General features: G+C 40.4%; 2 protein-coding genes across 2 annotated transcripts; one reads left to right on the forward strand and one right to left on the reverse strand.

Moving 5' to 3' along the window:
- Positions 1-454: 454 nt before the first annotated feature.
- Positions 455-16465, reverse strand: abcd4 (ATP-binding cassette, sub-family D (ALD), member 4). The gene is made up of 20 exons (XM_063219701.1): positions 16070-16465; positions 15832-15944; positions 14145-14272; positions 13490-13629; positions 13037-13153; positions 12697-12822; positions 9798-9848; positions 9577-9671; positions 8736-8857; positions 8474-8565; positions 8286-8375; positions 7570-7623; positions 6680-6891; positions 6399-6490; positions 5551-5587; positions 5259-5308; positions 5008-5060; positions 4044-4120; positions 2176-2291; positions 455-618 (listed from the first exon to the last, which is right to left on the reverse strand). The coding sequence occupies exons 1-20, from the start codon at positions 16105-16107 to the stop codon at positions 553-555; spliced, it is 1869 nt and encodes a 622-aa protein (XP_063075771.1). The 5' UTR covers positions 16108-16465; the 3' UTR covers positions 455-552.
- A 237-nt stretch (positions 16466-16702) lies between these two features.
- On the forward strand, positions 16703-20205 carry pak1ip1 (PAK1 interacting protein 1). Its single transcript, XM_063219702.1, has 10 exons — positions 16703-16962; positions 17204-17366; positions 17494-17614; positions 17736-17810; positions 18610-18662; positions 18817-18962; positions 19119-19216; positions 19306-19405; positions 19514-19646; positions 20061-20205. The coding sequence occupies exons 1-10, from the start codon at positions 16885-16887 to the stop codon at positions 20183-20185; spliced, it is 1092 nt and encodes a 363-aa protein (XP_063075772.1). The 5' UTR covers positions 16703-16884; the 3' UTR covers positions 20186-20205.
- Positions 20206-21628: the final 1423 nt, after the last annotated feature.

Here is a 21628-nt window from a genome sequence, read left to right on the forward strand (position 1 = left end):
TGCCAAATGTGACAGTTATTTTATAAAGGCAGTCTCTGGCATTAGATGATCAAGAGGTGGGGGACTGGTTTTCCACTGGGGGGTTCTATGGGCATGACTTGCAATGTCATTTAAAAAAGATGCACAGGTCAGAGTGGCACTCGTCAGATTATTAAACTACACCACTTACACTAGCAATACATTGTTTCATACCCTACTTGTTCTACCAACTTCTACTAGACTATATGGACGGAAGTTATTAGGTAGCAATTATGCTGGACATGGCAGGTGAATTCAATAAAAACAACTACTATTTCCACTACATGCCTAACCCCCTTTATGTTTAAATTGGTTGTGATGTGCAGTAGCTTTTAGCTCTTGGCCTTCCATTAGTTAGGTTTTCTGAGAAATTCTGCTAACTTATTAGCTTGCTAGTGCGACTTTTCGGAAGAAAGAGCACTGAAACACAATGACGTACAGTATACTCTCAATGATTTATTTTATACAAAAAGACAAAAAAATACTAATATTTCACAATGGGTGAAGCACAAAACAAGGCAGGGCCTCTGTCAGTCAGTCTCTCAGCTTTGAAAGCTCATAGCGTCCACATCCCACGAAGCGGAGCATCAGGTCATGGTACTAAGGGGAAAACATAAGGAGCATCAGGTCATGGTACTAAGGGGAAAACATAAACGTGCAGGTTACTTTTTCTTTTTTTTTAAAGATATGTTTATTGATTTCACATATAAAAGTACAATTAACATTGAAAGCTTCAGTTTCCTTTTTTTTTCTTTCAAACAAACATTTTCATTCCCCCATCCCCTCCACCCTCCTCACTACATACAATACAGTGTGTATATAACAATATGGTTAAATAAGCTACTTTCACAAATGTATAAACACATGTCCCTTCCACTGGCAACCATAAAAAAAAAACGAAATAAAAAAAAACCCAAAGAAAACCCAACCTATAGACATCCTTTAACTTAGCACATGCAAAGCAGTAGTACTGAAAGTAAAGCACACACAAAAAAAAAACAATAGAGAAGTTGGTTAGGGGGTCAGATTATGCTCTAGCAATGCTTAAGAATCCTCGCAGGTTACTTTTTCAATCAGACTTCATAAACTGTGTTGCATGAAATTCAGCAGAGGAGGTGTGAGGAGCTAGCAGCACCAGAAATATCTCTTTTTGTGTTCAGCTTCCTCGGGTGGCTGGGTCAAAGTAACCCTCAGTCGATACCCCTGCCATCCAATCAGAGGCCGTCTGATGGGGTCACTCAAAATGAAAGAGCCAGTTTGCATCTAGCGTAGTGCCGTGTGTGTTCGAGCCACTGTGCTTCTGTGGGCTTTCAACAGTAGCTATGGTTCCAGAATGTTCTGTAGTCTTCAAGTATCAAACATACAAGCTTATTTTATTGAGCTTGAAGAATTTCATAATATAATTAAAAAAAGATCTAGCAAGCTGGTGGTGGTGCTTTGGAAAATTTTGCAGCAGTCTCAGAAAGTGCTAATGGAAATGTAAAAAGATGGATGAATGTGAATGTAAAACAGTATGAATAGACAGTGAATGGGGGTTGTTCTTCTTTTTTTTTTTTTAGCTCCAGCGTGTATGCATTGTGTACCTTGGCACACAAGACACAACGACAGGGGTTTATGCATTCAGGAGTGGTGCACTGGCTATACAGCAGACAAGCATGGTGTTGCTCACAGTCTCCTAGCATCTATCAGACCAGTTATTAATAGCTGATGTGGATGTCGTTAAACCTCTCTCAGACATTCCAGGCTAGTACGCACTGTGATGCCAGGCATGTGCAGAATCTAATGGATCTCATCCAAAGCTTCATAGAAGACGCACGCAAAAAAAAGTAAAATGCATACAACTGGTGATGGGGTTTGCTTTCTATCTTTATATTAACAGTTCAAGAAGACACGTTTGCACACCTCTGTGGTTGGGCAGGTGCGTAGGATATTATCTTAGTAGGGTTGTCATTCAAGTGTAAAGAAATCCCGCACACTGTCCATTTCACCAACAAACTTTAATACAACGTTTCGGTCATCCAACCTTCTTCAGGTTTACCTGAAGAATCCTGAAGAAGGCCGGATGATCGAAACTTATTGAAGTTTGTTGGTGGAATGGACAGTGTGCATTCTTTACTCTTGAGTTTCTTTATATTAATAAAAAAAGAGACCCGGTACCTTTTCCAGACTGCGTCGATGTCCAAGACTAATCAGGGTCATCCCGAGCTGTTTGCAGATGCAGTACAGCTCCCCCTCAGCCTCCTCTGTCAAAGCACTGGTTGCCTCGTCCAACACTGACAAGAAAACAGCAATCGCACACGCACGCACACACGCACGCACGCACGCACAGAATTGAAAAGATGTCACATAAATACTGTCACATAAATACTTCCCGTTACACTGTAGAGTGAATAATGTTATAAGGTAAGAAATACAGTAAGAGTGGCTGCCTTCATCATCTTTAAACTGAATCAATACATTTTCTCTGCATAGCACATTCCAACAAGAAAGTTACTCAAAGTGCATTGTATCCACACACACACACACACGCTCACACACTGCCAATTGTCTAAAAAAGTCAAGGTGGTGTTGGCTGCACAGAAGAAGATGAATATATCCTGTCTACCTTCACTGAATAGGCTACATGTTCACAGTGATTCGTATGTCACTACTGCTCAGTACAACTGAAATGTCCACTAAACCCAAAATAGAGAACAGGAGAAGGGGAAAAGTTTCGTCCAAAAAGAAGATGTTTCCATGGCCTCGACCAATGCACTACCGAATTCCATTGTATGTCAAAAGTTCAAGGAAACTGTTGCTGAAGGGAATTATGGGAGGAGGGAATTATGAATAGCTCCAAATCCCAGTTCATGCTGCCACAAAAACTTTGGCCTCCGGTTTGAAATTGGGAAGGTTCAGACCTTGTTATAATTCATGACGTGCTGTTTTCCCCCCAGGATGTACAAGGGACTGAGTTCCTCTCAAGACTAGGGCTGCATGATTATGGGAAAAAATCATAATCACGATTGTTTGGGTCAAAATCCTAATCACGATTTGTTTTTTTGCTGAATTTTCTTTTAAATTATAACAAAATGAAATATAACCAAGCCAGTATGTTCTGGCTTCAAGGACACTTGAAGGCAAATCACTATTGCCACGATTAAATACCGATTGAAATCATGAATATGATTTTCGATTATTTTCGATTAATTGTGCTGCCCTACTCGAGACGTTTCTTGCTCTCCTATGCACTACAGATGGGAGATTCATGGGTCTTTCAAAGTGATGGGACACTGATCAGGAGCCATATATTTATCAAGCCACATTAGGCTCATTTTGTTCAAAGGCCGACTCATTGCTCTCCTCCTTCTAAACATGGTCCCTGCCACTCGTATTTTTAATGGAGTACAGTCTCACACGAAGGTCAAATGCTCAAAATGGCCTCCCAACTGTGACTCACAATGTTCACATCTAGTAACTGCTCAAATGAAATGGTTGCTTTGGAAACGTCACAACATTACCGTAACAAGTGGGGACTAAACCAAAACAGCTGACAACGAGTCATCAAGTACTATCAAATACTTTTAGGACAAACACTGTTTCAGTATGCAGAGGCAGGACCTAGTTTTACATGGTCACAATGTATTTGTTGTCAGAACTGAGTTGGGGAAAAAGTAAGCAGTGAAATCCCTGCTCTAGGCTACAAGAAGGGGGATGAGGTTTGCTTATTATATCCAGCCAAGTTCCAGGTCACACATGAAGGTAAAACCACCATAGACAGCTCAGAAAATTTACAATTTGAACTGGGGACAACTGATAATATTAACAGTACAATCATGGCTAACTTAACAGCGTTTGTGCAGAAAGCCCGTCATATGTGCAATATGAATACAGAAAATGTCAAATTCAATTAATCAGAAACAGATTTGCCTTAACACACTGGAAAAGTGAAACACTTTGCTCTTATTTCCCTTATATATAATGACAACAAGAACATATAATTCAAAGGGTGAATAAATGCACAGCAACGAGCTCCAGAAACTAACCTGCATACCGCGGCTGCAGATAGAACAAACGTGCAAAACAAAGCCTCTGCATTTCCCCTGGTGACAAAGCATCATACCTGTGTGGTTCAGGGATGAAAAAAGAGAGGACCCATGTTACTTAGTGGCTGCTGGAGTCAACAAGGTGGAATGTGCCACGTGTTGTCAGTATGCCAGAGCATGTTTATTTTAAACAAAAACTAAAACCACCTTTATTTTTCATACTAGAAATCATTTTTTTGATGGTTTGGCTCATCTTTCGACTTATCTTTCGACAGTTACGACATGTATATCAAATTATACGATATCACATCTGTTATTTCCACACTTATTTCTGGCTGCTGTTTTTGGCTGTTGTGACATCTGCTCAGATGAGCCTTACAGGCTTACACGGGCAGTCATGGGTGAGCGGTTAGGGCGTCAGACTTGCATCCCAGAGGTTGCCGGTTCGACTCCCGACCCGCCAGGTTGGTGGGGGGAGTAATCAACCAGTGCTCTCCCCCATCCTCCTCCATGACTGAGGTACCCTGAGCATGGTACCGTCCCACCGCACTGCTCCCCATGGGGCGCCACTGAGGGCTGCCCCCTTGCACGGGTGAGGCATAAATGCAGTTTCGTTGTGTGCAGTGTGCAGTGTTCACTTGTGTGCTGTGGAGTGCTGTGTCACAATGACAATGGGAGTTGGAGTTTCCCAATGGGCTTTCAGCTCACTACAGTCCAGAAATGACTGTAAATGCAATCAGAATACTGCATCTCATCCACTTCACAATCCAAGCCTTTTTTTTTTCTTTCCCTACTTTCTCCCTTTAGTCTTTTTGCTGTCTGGGCTGCCTCACCCCATCCCATCCCAACCTCTGGACCTTTGTAACCAGTAGACAAAAAAAATCCAAAATAGGATCTCTCTGCACCTCATGATTTAGGTAACTGACAATAACAGTCTTGGTGGGGGGTGTAGGCGTCATCTTACCAATTCCATTCGACTGGTTCATCCAGACCACCAGTTCGCAGGAGGAGGCTGGACTGAAAGAGAAATGAAAAGACTCACAGTAAAGTAATCACCCTTTTCTACACAGATGATAATGCAGGAATTTAATTTAACAAAACTGCTCCTTCCCAAGATGTTAGCCGGAGGCAATTATACGACTCCATTAAAAACTTCATTAGTCAGTGTTAAAGAAGGACCAAGTTATTCTGAAATAAAGATAGCTGGTTTCTTACCAAGCCAGCCAGTTCAAGGTACTGTCTGATTCTTTCATCATCTTTAGCTCCTTTGAAAGCAAATCAAAAATACTTGTAAGCGTATTTTCCATTATTAATAATAAATCATACATACATTGAATTGCAGTTGTGATTTACATTCCCGTATTTACAAAAGGCTGATTGCCCAACAATGATAGAAATAAATAAATGAACTAGAGTAATGGGACACACTGTATATGTTTAATTCAATAATGACAATAATTATTAACATCGAAATCGAAATCGAAATCAGGAGAAATCGCTCTCATACCATTAACTGGATAGATGTCTCTGAGGGGGAAAATGATCTGTAAACAAGGTCAAAGACAAAGTTAGCTTAATTGGCAATTCTCTTCAAATATACTAAACAGAGTACAAAGGAACTAACATCACATTTCTAACTGATAAGGCATCATGGTGCAAAACAGGTCAACATTTTGTAATGAGAGGCATTGTGTTCCAAAGTGAAGAAAGTGTAGAAAGTGTAACAGGTGTAGTAAGAGTAGGGGTGGGCGATATGGGCAAAAACTAATATTGATATATTTTTGTAGGATTTTAACAATATTTTAACTTAAGTTGTGATAGGCCACCGCTCATCTGTTTAGAAGGTGCAGGATTCAGTAGAAATTTCAGTATAAAAAGAAGACAATCCGCACACTTCAGGTCTATTTTTGTGCAAAGGAGCTTTACTTGATTTGCAAGCTTTCGGTCCTTAGACCTTCATCAGGCAGATGAAGGTCTAAGGACCGAAAGCTTGCAAGTCAAGTAAAGCTCCTTTGCACAACAATATTTTAACAACATTTTCAAAAAACATTTGATTAAAGATTACAATAATTGCAATGTTTAAAACAATAATTGCAGTGACAATTAATAATAGTACAGCCCCCCAGGGAGTGTTGGGGAGCACTAGGGGGGCGTTGAGGAAGATACAGTTGAAAGGGGGCTGTGCTTAGTTGTCATTGGGGGCATTAGTCCATTTCGATTCTTTAATAGTAAGGGGGGCTTGGCAGGCTTATGACGAGGTCAAGGGGGTGTTGGAAGGCTTAGGATGAGGTCCAGGGGGCATTTGTTCAAAAAAGGTTGAGAACCACTGATCTTAGCAGTGGAGTCTGTACTCACCTGTTCCCTCAACGTTCCATCTGTGAAGTAGGGCTTCTGAGGTAGGAAGATGACCCCCCTTGGCCCGAAAAACGTGGTCATTTTTACAGTGCCTAAAACATAACCCGCATACACAAGGTTTATGACATGAAGAATCACTACGATGTAGAAAATTACATAGACAAGCCTAAATCTTTCTACACGATCAAAACCAAATACAGTTGATCTGTGTTTAAAAAAAAAATAAAAAAGACGTGTCTTGCCACCATGGTTCTGTCTAGTCAACCTTTTGCATTGCTTACCACTAGTTGGCTCCCAGAGCCTGTTGAGGACGCGGAGGAGAGAAGTCTTCCCCGAGCCCGTGTTGCCTACCACAAGTAGGTGGTTGCCATCAGCAAATTTCATGCTGAAGTCGCTCACCAGTAGGTCATCCGAGTCGGGGGCCTTGTAGCTCAGGTCATCCGTGATAAAGGCCGGGCTCCTATAGCTAGTATCTTCGGCCACAGAATCATCACTACAGCATAAGGAGAACAGTTAATTTGGGTAAGCACTGGTCTAAGGCTCATGGCATTAACACAGCTCACCATCAAAGCATGAGCATTAAAGGTGCACTGTGTAAGATTTGTAGTTGTTTATTTCCAGAATGCATGCTACCCATTCACTAATGTTACCTTTTTCATGAATACTTACCACCACTATCAAATTTTAAGTATTAATTTTGACTGAGAAAATTGCACTTTTCATACATGAAAAGGGGGATCTTCTCCATGGTCTGCCATTTTGAATTTCCAGAAATAGACATTTTTAGCTGCACAAATTACTGTACTTTGGCCATACTAGTAAATGTTAGTTTATTACTTAGTAAACATTCATGAGAAGATCAAATTTGGCAATAGGCATCCCAGTTTCAATGTACAGCATAGTTGCAGTACCCATTCTGGCCACATTCTACACAGTGCACCTTTAAGTGCCAGAGGCCTTCACTTCTGTCCATGTTCTAAGGGGAAGGCAAACATACAAACAAAAATAACTGAACATACTTAGTAGTAGTAGCAGGCCCTGGCAGTAAATCGAAGCAAGACCAATATTATGATGATTTTCCAAAAGAAACCAAGGTGTCAGCAACACAGATACAGGTTCAGCTTAGGTAGCACCGCCCTAGACCATACAGAGTACAATGCCGTATACTTACCTTGGTCTGGTAGTAGTTACTGAATCTGGAAGTTTCGTCCTGGCTTTGAATGCACTGAAAAAAGACCCCAGGTCAATGTAAGCCATCAAACAAAAATGCCATGATATAACCATCCCAATTACAATCTGGTGCAAAATATTTGACAGTATAATACAGCCTATTGCGCTGTATGAAAGTGAGATCTGGGGTCCACTGAGAAGGTTATCTTCCCCAAATTCAAAAATATATCCCCAAATTTCGAATGCCTCCAGGAAGTGAAAAGGATGTTGAATCTACTTGGCGAGGGGCCTTCATCAGATCTTGCAGTACAATATGTGCTTGCATGTCACAAAATGAGGGACACCAGCAACTATAGTATATACAGCAAATGTAACATAATAATACATACACACAGCCACACACCCTTGCTTGCCCACATGCATGTCCGAACACACACACCACAAACACAAACAGATCTCGTGTTAATGAAACGCTATTCACACTTTTGTCTTGTGATTTGTATGCTTGGCAGCACTGTATCTTAAATCATGCTAATTAATAATAAAGTAAATAATAATAAATAATAATAAGGAAGCAGCATTTGAATTTGAATTTAGTTGTGTGTGTATTTGTTCAAGTAAAGACAGAGACAGACAGACAGACAAAAAATGGAGAATCATCTTTGTCTGAGGGTTTGCACACCTTAGGGTATACAGTACATGTGTCTAACAGCATACCTGTCAAATTCATATGACTCGTCACAGTCGGGGTCATAATCTCTCTGCCTCTTTTGGATGTGGACCATCTCTTCACACAGCTCTCCAATCCTGTGTTGACACATAGACAAGGACTGAGCTCCATGCTGTGGGCTAACAAGATGTCGTCTCTTCATTATGAGGGAGGCACCATGACGGACTTACATTACCTATGAGTGTAGCCAGCAACGTCAGAGAGAGCGGTGGACAAATCTATCAACTGTGTGAAGCAATTAATGAGGTATATGCATACAAAAGCATTCTGTGGGGGAGAGAGAGAGAGAGAGAGAGAGAGAGAGAGAGAGAGAGAGAGAGAGAGAGAGAGAGAGAGAGAGAGAGAGAGAGAGACATGTGACTGAATTCTTGGAAGTAGTTCCATTTATGCATAATTATTACAAGCACGTTTTGCAGCCAATGTTTCTCCATACATACCCTGCTAACAAGGGCACTCAGTTCACCAGGAGTGAGACCATCATAAACTCCAGTAAAAATGGGGATGGCAATTACTATGTAGCTAAGAATGCTCCCCATATAGTCAAAGATGTTCACACCAACTGTTGAGCGAGAAAGGAGGAGCAAAAGAGACACAGAACTTGAAATCCTGAAGCACTTATTAACAGACTCAAGATACACAAGTCAAACCCAACCATATTTAAGTGCATAATCTTCAAACACATCATGAGCTTCAATGAAAAGATAAAAAACACTGTTTGAGGCACTCCTTACTAAAGTTTAAAAAGCCTTTATTAAGTACTGGCTACATGCCTACGCGTTTCGACCCATTGTCTTCATCAGGGCATGCCAAACAATTGCAGGTGAAAGGTATATCAGGTAAGGAGGTAGAGCTAGGTCACATGACACAGAAAGCTCGCCCCTCCCCAATCACTCAAGGTAAATACAAACAACCATTTATCAAAGTGTCTCCCACAACCAAAACAAATAATTAAAAACAGTATTTCATTATCTCAATCTACCATCTACATCATGAGCGTCTATCTATAAATGGTTACAGAAAAAGCGTAGTAATGCTATGATCAGAATTATTTTTGCTGACTGTACAGCAAGGGGAGGATGAAGATATTGTTGATGACCTATCACTGCTAACTAATCTTTCGGGGGAAAAAACTTTATCAGATGAAACTTTTTGCAGATGAAATAGAACATCAACAGATTACATAAACATTTTTTGAATTGAATTGAATTGAAAACTTTATTACAGACTCAAAAAGTTCCATATATTTAAACATAAGCATGTAAAGGGTGCAAGACTTACTAGAGAGCCAAAGCTCCTTGTTCATAAGCCTCCTCTGTGTTTGTAGAAGACTTTGAAAGGTTTTGGTCGTTCTCGTGAGCTCTACTTTTCCTGCTCTGAAGTAAAAACAAAAAAACCAACAAACAAAAAAACACGTACATCATTCACAAACAGATTTAACTGCAGGTGCTCCAGCATGCAACATTCACTATCTTCATGTGAAAGCATAGTATGCAGCTTACCTATAAAAAGCCATCGACTCAGCGTTCACTCTGATCTGCATGTGCTTAAATCTGGAAAAAATATTTGCATACAATTTGTTTATATTCATAGCATTAACAACAACCACTAAAATAAATACATGCATAGGGAAAGAGTATTCTCCTTTTCACATTTCTTCAAAAAACGGAATTAATAGCAAGACGTTTCCATGGTAAGGGAGGTAGTCTTAAGATTTGGAGAGTTGCAGGTTCAAATCCCCCTACATGCCCATTCATGGCTGAAGTGCCCTTGAGCAATGCACCTAACCCCATGGCTCTAGGGACTGTAACCAATACCCTTTGGATAAAAGCATCACCTAAATGTAATGCAATTGTCCAAATCCACATAAGACAGATAGTAGCAGAGCAAGACAATTGAACAAAACGCAAAGGACACATTGGATCAAATATGTAATTACATCCCATAGAGTGGGTGGATTGAGTATCTGTTTGCATTTTAAATGCAATGCTCACTGGTTTATGAACACTAAAGTACATTGACTCAGCTTCTTCAGTTCACACACATCCTAATCTCTGATCACCTATAAAGGCTCGAATTTTAAAAAGAGAAACGCCAAATACTAAATGTATTCATGATGGCCAACAGAGTTTCACACTTTGCGCTCGTTACTGTGAGTAGAGATCTCTTCCTTGGGCACCTTAAAAAGGGATCAGATGTAGCTAAGCAATTAGCACCACCACACTCCAAGTCCCCCAAGGCTGATTACTTAACCCTGCCATCTCCCAGCCTGCACTGCTCTCTGGTGCGCAGGCGGGTCTTCAGCCCTCTGGCCAGCAGGTGGTAGCCTACTGTACGAGTAGACACTTCCAAGGCTCTCAACACTGAAACCCACATGACTACATGCTGAGGAGCCGCCGCCGTGCTCCTGCAAGCAAGGGCGGATCTAGCCGTTTTGGGACCCTAGGCAAAATATAAACATGGGGCCCTCAAGTCATTATATAGAAATACAATTTTGTGTTTTGGTGCTATTCAAATGGCTTGTCTCATATAGATCTTTGATTACTTATTTACATAAGTGACATTAAGATCAACCCTACATGTTTTTGGTGTGTTTATTGCGACTGGTGTGACAGTTGGGGCCCCTATAGAGGACAGATTTGGTTGGGGCCCTAGGCAATTGCCTAGGTTTGCCTAACATAAAGTCCGCCTCTGCCTGCAAGCACTTATGGCTGCATGGCCACTTCAGCCTCCAACATGATAATCGGGCTTACTTTGATACAAATACGACACACCTGCACACTTGCCCCCCCAATTTGTTTTTTAATGATCACCATGAGTGAATGTTCACTCGTGGCGATCATTAAAAAAACAAAATGGGAGGAAGCGCATAGAAATTCCACTTTGTTCTACATGTAGACATTTTGCTGGTCAGCTCCTTATTTTGTGTGCGCAGTGCACTACCATCCACTTCGGCACAAAACATGACATGATGTCTCATCTCAAGCAACAATTCCTTTGAACTGTGCAAAAGGTTGCAAAGATGTCCATCAGCATCTCCGTATTATAATTAAGTATTAATTGGTGCCAAGTAAAAAGAGAGTTTACATTTCCCGCGCACCACCTCCGTGAAGGTCTGCCAATGCTGCAGCAAACTAGCCAGGCCATGCCCTCCTAGTGACGCAATGCCTTCGGCGTTGCTTCTAGTCAGGCCAAGAGCAATGTAAATACCGTTTCTGATGTCCCGAAAAATTGGGAACTCCACCCACTTTGTCAAGAACCAATCAAAGAGTAGCAAACCAAGGGAGGCGAGTCAACAATGCTGTTTGGGAAATATTAATTGTTATATTCTAGGTCAGACCAAGTCTCGAAGAGATTTGAAAGTCGACCATAATCAGGCTAGCAGCAAACTACAATCTGATGAGACTTAAACCCCCCCACTCTAAGTGCCCTGGGGTTTTTATTCCTGCACCCGACAGGGCATCCTGAGTGGGAGGACTGCCACTACCTGGATGGGAACACCTGGCACTGCGAGGAGTACTTTGTTTGGCTCAGGGAATGATCCAAACCTCCCTCCCTAACCTGCAGCACTTTTGCACCAACCACAGCTGAGCAGGAGCAAGGGGGTTCTCACTAGAGCAGTGGTTCTTAACCTGGGGTGCGGGCACCCCCTGGGGGTGCGCCAGAGATTTCAGGGGGTGCACGGAATTTAGTTTGTGTTGAGATTGTGACCAAAACTCAGCTTGTGAACATTATAATTATTCCAAATCAAAACCATACAAATGCATGTTCTGGTCCCCATGTAAAGGCATTATGATATTGTTTAGTGTCTTAAGCCAGAATCATTGAAATTCATCACTTAAAATCATTTTTAGTACCTATACAAGTGTAGAAGTTTGGGTTGGGGGTGCGCGGCTAGTCTTTGGCACAGGTAAGGGGGTGCATTTAAAAAAAAAGGTTAAGAACCACTGCACTAGAGAACTTATACATTCACAAAACACAATGTTCTCAATGCTGCCGTGGGGGAGACACTAACGCCAACTGAAGAACAGCAGTGATGTTATGAGAACGAGGAGCTTCTTCCCTCTGGCCATCAGACAGCTAAACCCTGAGCAATAACCTCCAATGCCCACTCACCGCTACTGTGCTCTGTACTCATTCTACCACTGCAACACAGCACTATGACGATATCTCTGTATAAACTGGTGCATAGTGCGGACTGAGACACTGGTCGTGAATATGTGGATATGGGGATATGTGAGTTTAAATACATTATAATTACATTATGAAATTGCATTTTTTATATAAAAAGTATCTGCAGTACTTCTATATACATGCAGATAATGCTCTATTTTTAAAGTGTCAACTCGGTCTCCATTACATGTGGGTTTCATTAAGTGTAGCAAAAAAACGTAATCTTACCTAAAATCACCCTCCAGCTTTTCCTGTTGTACTAGCAGGGAGACAATCGGCCCCATTAGGATTTTATTGACAATACTGCCAATGACAAAATACCCAAAAATGCTGCCCAGGCCAGTCCATCCAGTGCTGTGACAGAGACAATGGGAATACATAACACTAGTTAGTCAGAACTCTACAAAAAAGTGCATCTAAGAAAATGAGATGCTTCACTAAACCCACTAGAATTGGACAAAAAGAGCACTTGTTTCCATTCCCCTTCTCTCTCTGAGTAATCAAGGTGGCGAGTTGCCCAACATCATTTTCAGAGAATGCAGAGGTGAGTGACCAGACCTCCTCTCACCTGCTATAGCACTGGATGGCATAATAAACCATGGTAAAGGGGGCGATGATGACCCTGCCTGTGATGGAGCTAAGTTGTTTGCAGAAACGCTCCACGTCTTGTGTAATCCTTTGATCCCTGCAGTGTTAAGAGCAGCTATTAAGTGCAAACATGTTACAGCATGACTATGATTGCTTGAAGTCAGGTAGGCATGGTTACCAGTACCATCTACCATTCAGGTTGCTTAAAAATGGATTTAACAGAACATTGGTCATCTATTAAACATAGAAATGGAAGGAACTGAAATTTAATTGAATTGAATTGCTTTTGAGATCACTTTTCCCACACTTTTGAGGTTTAACTTAGCTATAGCAGGCATTCTAAAAGAGCAACTTTGTAGAAGATTAAGTAGATTGTAGCTGTAGAATGTATTTCCAAATAAGAATTTGAATTTGTGTGTATTTTCATTCTTACGGATTGTCGATAATCTTTGTTAATACGTTCAGTGTGTAGAAGACTCTTCCATAAAAATATCTGTAATGCAGGTATCCAGTCATTGTTTCCCTCCACTTCACGTACAATATATTGCAAATGTATTGGTCCACGCTTTTCAGCTGCAAAAAGAAAAGTATCTGTTTATTGTATCGTAGAGTAGTGAGGGACCTCCACACAAATGTACGGACTAGAACTAATTAATTATTAGAATAAGCACCCTACAATGGGTGCATTTACGTACATGCACATAAATAAACCATCATTATGTTTTTGTGGTTATTCAAGTGCTTCTGTAAGTAAAATACACCAATAAAAAAGGTATCCAAAAACAGTCATTTATAGTTTTTAGGAATGGATATTTTGATTTCTTTTAGTCATGTAAACACCTTAATCGAGTTTATTTCGTTCCAAAATCACACAATAACATGTTTTGAAAGAGTTTTAGGCAAGAGAGACTGGCCTGACAACTTTAGCTCAGTTTTGGTTATTGCAATTCTGTAAACACCTAATAACGGATCATTTCAGTTACCTGTTTGTTCTGGGCACGTAAACAGACTTAAATGGAGAATCATATAATAAAGCAAACACAAGTCAACAAGCTAAGTAAGTTTCAGCTGAATTAGATTTGACTTACTGTAGCATTGACCGCAATGAGAACTACGGACATTCCAATCAGCGACTTGAATGCCTCATTATTCTTTTCTGTGAGGATGTTAAAAAACCTACTAGGTATCACCCCCACTTGGTAGATTACCAGCAGTTCTGAAAAACACAAAAGTAAAGTTGACTTCATTTACATTAAATCATATCAGATAACTTATAGTAAAACATGAAGGTACATAGTATGCTTAAAAACCTAAGCTTATAACACATTTGGGTCAAAGACGTGCAAAATGGCATTGTCATTCAGTGTAACAGATACCTTCTGCTGACTGTAACTGTAAAAAAACATGACTCTTTTTATTTAGTTTTTTCCCAGTGAATTCATGAAAGCCTCGGCTGTCATCCATTCACTTGAAACAATTTAAAAATCATGTTTTTTTCCCGTTACAGTCAGCAGAAGGTATCCGTTATACTGAATGACAATGCCATTTTGCACGTCTTTGACCCATTTACATTTTGGGTAACGGGTAAAGGGAGCAAGGCACATAAACTCCTATCTCATGTCTCTTATAGAGACACTGGCATGGACCAGCTGGCACTTCCAGAATGCCTAAGCCAAGATCCACTTTCCAACTATGGCATACACTTGCATCAAGGTCTCTGATCACCTGATGCCCTAGCAGTTAATGATGCATGAATTTAATCCTTGAAACTGTACAACACATGTACAATGACATTTAATATTCTGTACATGATATGAGGGAACATTTATGTTGACAGATGATGAGTCCCATTTTATTGAATTAACAAAAGGGGCCACCTCAAATACTAGCTCGGTGCTCAGCTGTGCTCATATCTTCATGGATATAACTGCCCAGCAAAACGTACCCTACTCTACAAAGGAAATGACGTCTAAGCCTTGTTTACTGTTCACGTTCCTTGTTTCAACCTATTCCAGCAGCTGACCCGTCACTCTTTATTGACACTGGCTGAGCTGAGTGCTGGTGCTGTAAGTAAATGTGGAGAGCAGACAACCAACGAGCCATGGCGAGCCAGGCAGATACGGTGTACAAAGGGGAAGAATGATGTGCTGATGCATTCTGTCAATGTATCTTGAGGAGGGCAGAGGCAAAGAAGTCATAAACTTCTCTTAAACTTAACTCTTATTCAGGGGTGGGGAACCTACTGTATGTCTCGAGGGCCGTTTGCAGCCCTTGAGGTCATCTTATCCGGCTCCCGACATAATTTTAATGTTATGCAGTTTCACATGAAATATCACATGTTGTGTTACGACATGTGAGAAATTACATTTGCAATGCAATTAAGTTATATTGTCAGGGGTCTGTTGTAAAGGTCGCCGCCTTCAATAGGCCTAAAGTGCACTGCAAGTTTGTGTTCATAGCACGGTCCTTGGAGGACTTAAAATTTGAAGTGGCCCCTGGAATGAAAGTTTCCCACCCATTATAATTACAGACAGTGACCCTGACCCCTGTCAATGCTGCAAAGTAGATAAAACTGGTAGGCTACATACTAGAAGGAGGAACAGACAGGAGGGAATTGGATTTGGCAATGAAGTTTTGTCTGTATCCTATTCCTCATTAAATAGGAACACTGACTTTATATTTCAGAGTAGAACCTGCTTTTCTCGTAAAGACTTCACGAATGGCCCGAGTTACTGTTGTTTCAGCGCACTTGATGGAAAGAGTCTTACAGCCTACCTATTAGTTTCACTCCCAGAAGTGTGGCCAGCATTAGGGTACTCTTGAACGAGAACAGAATCCATCGTGTCAGAGTAAAAAATCTCGACAAACACTTGCGGTCCAACTTTGGCCTAGTGGCAGAAAATGCAGTGGATTAAAAAAAAACCCGTTAATTATCTAAATGCATCCTGATACCTGAAAACAATAATTGATCATTGATCCTGAAACAAATTTTGCTTAGGGCAACCTGACTTACTTCTTCGGTGTTGACTGCAAGTGTTGATATTGTGGCATTTTGTCCGAAAGCTAGAGACCACAGGCAGCAGAAATGACCGTAGAAGATGGCTTGGAGTTGGGTGTTAAAATTACTGAAGACGTGAAAGAGCGGCGTGGAAATGACGGGTCTAAAGTTTGCGTATTCATGTGACTGGGGAATGACATCCATAAAAAGGAAGGAACTGTCATAACACATTACATCTGAGGCTGCTTTTTTGCCGTAAGACAGTGAAATCGCGATTTTGCGGCGTGCCGCACCATGACGTACCGAAAACAACAAAAAATACAATATATTCACCCATTCGATGCACTGACACTTGCCGTGCTTTTGAGTAGCGCGGTACTTGACCTAATCAGATGGAATAGCACTGGTAGCCATTAGCCGACGACGTCAAGTCAGTAGTGTTTTCAAAATAAAGGTTTGCAGCGTGCGCGTATTAATGGGAAATAGACTGTATGCACTACATATTGGATAACAGACGAACTTATGCCCTTAATACCGCATTTTACAAGCATATATCCGTAAGGACAATTAGATCTTACATATTGATATGCAGATATCATTTGACAGTAATTACCGGATATCTTTTAATTCTAAATGTTAAACACTACCCAGAAACGGACGTCCGGGGGTCTCGTGGACACACACATGTTCGAGCAAAAGTAGTGTGTTTACATGTGCAATGATTAACATTCGTGTAATAACTTATTTCGTGTAGGTATTAGCGGTACAAGGTTTTGTCTTGTCCAACTTATCATACTGTTTGCCAGTGACACTGTCAAAGATAACGAAGCATGGCCTTTGAAGTTAAGATTGTCGCTGGAAGTTATGAGCAAATTTCGTTTGGTTACCGTGTCTGCAGAGATGGAGAGGTAAAGTATTTTATTAACACATTTGTTTAGCTGTTACCCTCTCAATGTAGACTGCAAGCTGGTTGAGTGAATTTGAAATTTGCGTTGGCATTTAATTACCGCAATGTTTGTAGAATAATGTCTGCCATGGGACCTACCTATGCACTGTGACAGTCACCGAAATACACGATATGCTTGGGTCCCCTGTTGGCATAGGCAGCGCAGTAACGGCATAATGAATAGCTTCATTTATGTGTTTTAGGACTGGACGTCAAAACCAGACTTTACTCACCACGCACACACAGCCTGTTTGTCAGCTGTGGCATCCAATCAGAGGTACATTGCCACGGGCAGCAAGGACGAGACCATTCAATTGTATGACATGAAAAAGAAAATCGAACAAGGAGCCTTATTGCACCATGATGGTAAGACTTGACGTGTCAGTGGAATAAATAGAACAACACATGTTTCTTTTGCATAATAAAGACTATATTGTGTCGAGATCCATACTAGAAAATCTTCTAAATCTATCTAAATGTATGGTTTTGCCAGGGACCATCTCTTGTCTGGAATTCTATGGCACGTCTCATTTGCTAAGTGGAGGCGAGGATGGGCTGATGTGTGTGTGGAGGACGAAGAAGTGGGAGTGTCTGAAAACAATCAAAGCACACAAGTAAGTGTTAAGCACTATTCATTATTCACTACACTGTCACCATGTATGTTTCAAAGACAAGTCCAGTCTTCCATATTATATGGCAATTTCACCTCTCAACTTCTCAACTCTACACATTTAGGGGTCACTTATCCTCATTGTCCGTCCATCCATCAGGAAAGCTTGCCCTGACTGTTGGCACAGATAAAACACTGAGGTACGGTTCTTTTCTAATTGACTTAAATCGTTTTAAGATGGCTGCTACTTTTGTAATGGCGTAAAAGTGGTCTTGAGTTTGGAAACCTGTTTTTTCATGCGTGGGATGAAGATGTTGTGGAAACATTTTGATATGACTCTTCTTTCACTGGTCCACCCTGAGAACTGATGGAGACTAAGGAGATCTCTCTTTCGGGGGCAACTATGCACATGTTGAGGACACCCCCCAAACTTTATTGTTAATTTCACACCATTGTCTCAAGCCCTTTAAATTCTTAAGCAAATTAACTCTAAAGTCTAGCGATATAAGTAAGATATGTCCAGGTTTTCAAGTGATCTTTTGATAATTGTCATTCATGCTGCAAAGTTGGCTTTGTAGCAATGTAACTGCTTTTCCTTCACGTGTGACACAAAATCTCAAAACAATTTAAATCGATTTATATCTTTGATGGAAAAATCCCTTTAAATAAGTTAGATCAGAAGTCCACATCATGTTTTCACAATGAGCTCTCAGTACTGAAGAAACATTTTGGATTAAAAGATGAAACGTGTTTCATATCCCACAAATAGACATCCAGTGAGTAGTTACTTGACCCTATCCAGCTTTTTTTTGCTGGGCTTTTGCTTTTTTTACCTGGGCCTGGTTAGGGTTAACTCTGCGTTATGCTCTGCTATGGACTGGAAGAATCTAAACTCAAAGTCAAAGCAATTTGAAATGAATCATTTGATATTGAAAGTCATTAAATGCCTTGTTTGTTTTCTGTCTACTTGGTTAATCTAAAATATTTCTAAATTCACAGAACATGGAATCTAACAGATGGAAGATCAGCATTTATAAAGAACCTCAAGCAGAGTAAGAAAGATGGCTACAAGCTATCAATTCTGGTTTTATTCATAAAATAAATTATCCATTAATCGAATATTGTAATGGCTGATATTAATTACTCACACAGCGTGATCGGCATGGCCTGAAATGTAACTATGTAGCCTCCTGTGTCATTTTCTAGGTGCGGACATTGTTAAGTGGTCTCCCGAGGGAGATAAGTATGTGGTGGTGTCCAATGACAAGATTGATGTGTATAACCTGGAGACTGCCACAGTGACTGCAACCATCACCAACCCAAAGAGAATCTCATCCGTCAAGTTTATACAGGTGATATAGAAACAGCTTTCTCATAATTCTTATGATCTTTTCTTGTTTTTGTTTTTTCACGGTCTGTCAGTCTTTCTCTTCAAAAAATTTGTGCTGCAGAAAATGGTATTTGTGTTATATTGTGCTTTTTCGTGCTTTGGTTTGTGTCCATCATAGAATACCTGTCTGGGTGTGGCTGGTGATGACGAGACCATCCGGCTGTTTGATCTGTCCTCAGAGAAGTGTGTTTGCGAGTTCAAGGCCCACGGCAACAGGTAGAAGCAGCTGTATAACGAAATGTTCAGTTTGATGTTACTTATTGTTAGATTTAAGCATGGAACTCAGTCTTTGTTTTATTCTGCAGAGTGAAGTCTCTTGAGGGTTTCACGGTGGATGACTTCTACGTTGTTGTCACTGCATCAAATGATGGATTCATCAAACTCTGGAAGCTGCAAATGGAAAAGGTAACGTCACTGATTTTTTTTTTTTACTTCTGTGATTTTTAGATCCCAGATCCCAATTTGATATTGCAGTTTGGTATAACGATGTCATGTAACTGTTCTGTGTTACAGAATCCTGAGCCCCCCAAACTTCTGCTGGAGGTTAACACAGCGGCACGGCTGACATGCCTGACTGTGTTCAAGGCAGCCGAAGACAGCGAACCAACAGAAGAGACCCCTCAGCCAGCCTCTTCTAGCCAACAAGGTATGAAACATGACTGTGTGTATATTACAATGGATACCAAGATTCTATGCTGTTCAGTTAAATAGATTTGATAGATTTTCAACTGTCTGTTTCCCTGGTTGGAATTTCTTATCAGAAATTCAAACTTGATATATCAGGACAGGATGTTAAAAAATGGTGTGTCCATAGAACGTACAGTTATTGGATATATAAGACACTGCATGAGATGAAAGCAGTAGGATTATATTGGAATGGCCTGTTTTTTTACGCATCTTTGCCTCTTTTTAAAAAAAAACAAATGCTCCATTACTCTCACTATGCAGACTAATCCTGAAGTGCATTATTTTGGAAAATGTATCATGATATTGTTTAGAGGCAAGTTAAGGGGCAATTTGCCATAGAAAAAAACTTAATTTGTTTGTTTTTGCTTGACAGTAATTGAAGACCTGCCGCTCCCCTCCAAGAATAAGAGAGTCAGGATTGTTACAGAAGAAGTTGTTCTAGAAGAGTGCAGTCCCAAAAAAGTTAAAAAGGCTGTTAACAAGAAAAAGCACCAATAAATCTTTTACACAAAGCCATGGATGAGTGTGACTTCTGTCTTGTGGAATTTTTTTCAAAGGCTTTAAAAAAGACTCAAAATCAGCATGACATAACACTTCATGTGGGATAAAAGATGTGTGTGATGCTGTGAAGGAAATTAATTATGCTGTTTATCTGTACTGTAACACAATGCGCTGCAATTTATTTATGTACTTAGTTACTAACTAACTTCTTTCTCTTTTCAATACATTTTTACTCCCATTGGCAAGAAGTGAGTACTGTCCATATATCTGTGCTGCTGGCCAATGGAGAAACCACACATGATTCATTGTTAAAACACTAGGGGGCAGTATTGGGAAACGATCATAAGGCTTTGAGCAGGGCAACTGTTTATTACGCATGAATGAAAGAAATTTATCTCTGTAATACATATTGCATTAGTTTATGCCCAGTGGTGTTGGGTATCAATATAGCAGTATATTGAAATACCCAGGGCCAGTATTTTCCAACAATCATTGACTGTAAATAAAGATTTATTATTATTATTATTATTTTGCCTGGACTCGCAATGTATAGTGGTACCTTACTGAATGTATCACTAAAAGTATTCATTCACCTGCCTTGACTCACATATGAACTTAAATGCCATTCAGTTCTTAACCCACAGGGTGCAGTGTATGGTACCGGTGCACCTTTTGCAGCTATGACGGCTGCAACTAATCTGGGAAGGCTGTCCACATGGTTGAGGAGTGTTTGTAGGAATTGTTTAACCATTCTTCCAAAATCACATTGCTGAGGTCATGTACTGATGATGGTTGTGAAGGCATGGCTCTCAGTTTTCAGTCTCACACAATTTATCCCACATATCTTTTATTGGGTTTAGGTTAGGAGTTTAGGAGTGCAGGCCAGTCAAGGTCATGCATACCAGATTCCAGGGGAGGAAAGTAATTACATTTATGCAACTATTGTAATTGAATAGCTTTTATGAGGACTTTGTAACTTTCAAGTTGTGTTTGTAAAAAATGGTACATTTTGACCCATGACTAAATTAAACTGGAACCAGGCCTGAGTACTGAGTAAAATTAGGTTGATAAAGAGAAAAGTGACATGCACAACAAAAATGGTTGAGATTGAGTCACGAGCACTGCCGTTTTCTGAGGTAATAAACTCATCCAGCAAGATCACAAGATGTTTTTCTGTGTTTCTTTGGCAACACAGATCAGTCAGTGGGCTACACCAGACTCCATCATTGATACAGTGTCGTCATTGTCCTGAAGGATCCAGTCAGGCTTCCTCTGGTCCCTTGATGGGTTCCCGCATCAGCCATGTAGTTTATGAATCCACCGTCTCAACACAATGTTATATCACTATTATCAAATCATTGCAAATGAGCCTTGGTTTGTGGAATGTTTTTTTTTATACTCGATAATCACTGGTCAGGTGAGGTATCATTATGCCTATGT

The sequence above is a fragment of the Engraulis encrasicolus genome, chromosome 16 (assembly GCF_034702125.1).
Source record: "Engraulis encrasicolus isolate BLACKSEA-1 chromosome 16, IST_EnEncr_1.0, whole genome shotgun sequence".
Lineage (NCBI taxonomy): Eukaryota > Metazoa > Chordata > Actinopteri > Clupeiformes > Engraulidae > Engraulis > Engraulis encrasicolus.

Bases quoted from the DNA above. Each gene is read 5' to 3' on its own strand.
- pak1ip1 (XM_063219702.1), top strand. From the start codon at position 16,885: ATGGCCTTTGAAGTTAAGATTGTCGCTGGAAGTTATGAGCAAATTTCG. The intron at 17,615-17,735 runs GTAAGTGTTAAG...CTACACATTTAG, and splicing joins AAAACAATCAAAGCACACAA to GGGTCACTTATCCTCATTGT. The intron at 19,217-19,305 runs GTAGAAGCAGCT...TTTATTCTGCAG, and splicing joins TTCAAGGCCCACGGCAACAG to AGTGAAGTCTCTTGAGGGTT.
- abcd4 (XM_063219701.1), bottom strand. From the start codon at position 16,107: ATGCCACAATATCAACACTTGCAGTCAACACCGAAGAA. The intron at 14,273-15,831 runs GTAGGCTGTAAG...TGTGTTTTTCAG, and splicing joins TCTGGGAGTGAAACTAATAG to AACTGCTGGTAATCTACCAA. The intron at 7,624-8,285 runs GTATGCTGTTAG...GTCTTTTTTCAG, and splicing joins GAGTCATATGAATTTGACAG to TGCATTCAAAGCCAGGACGA.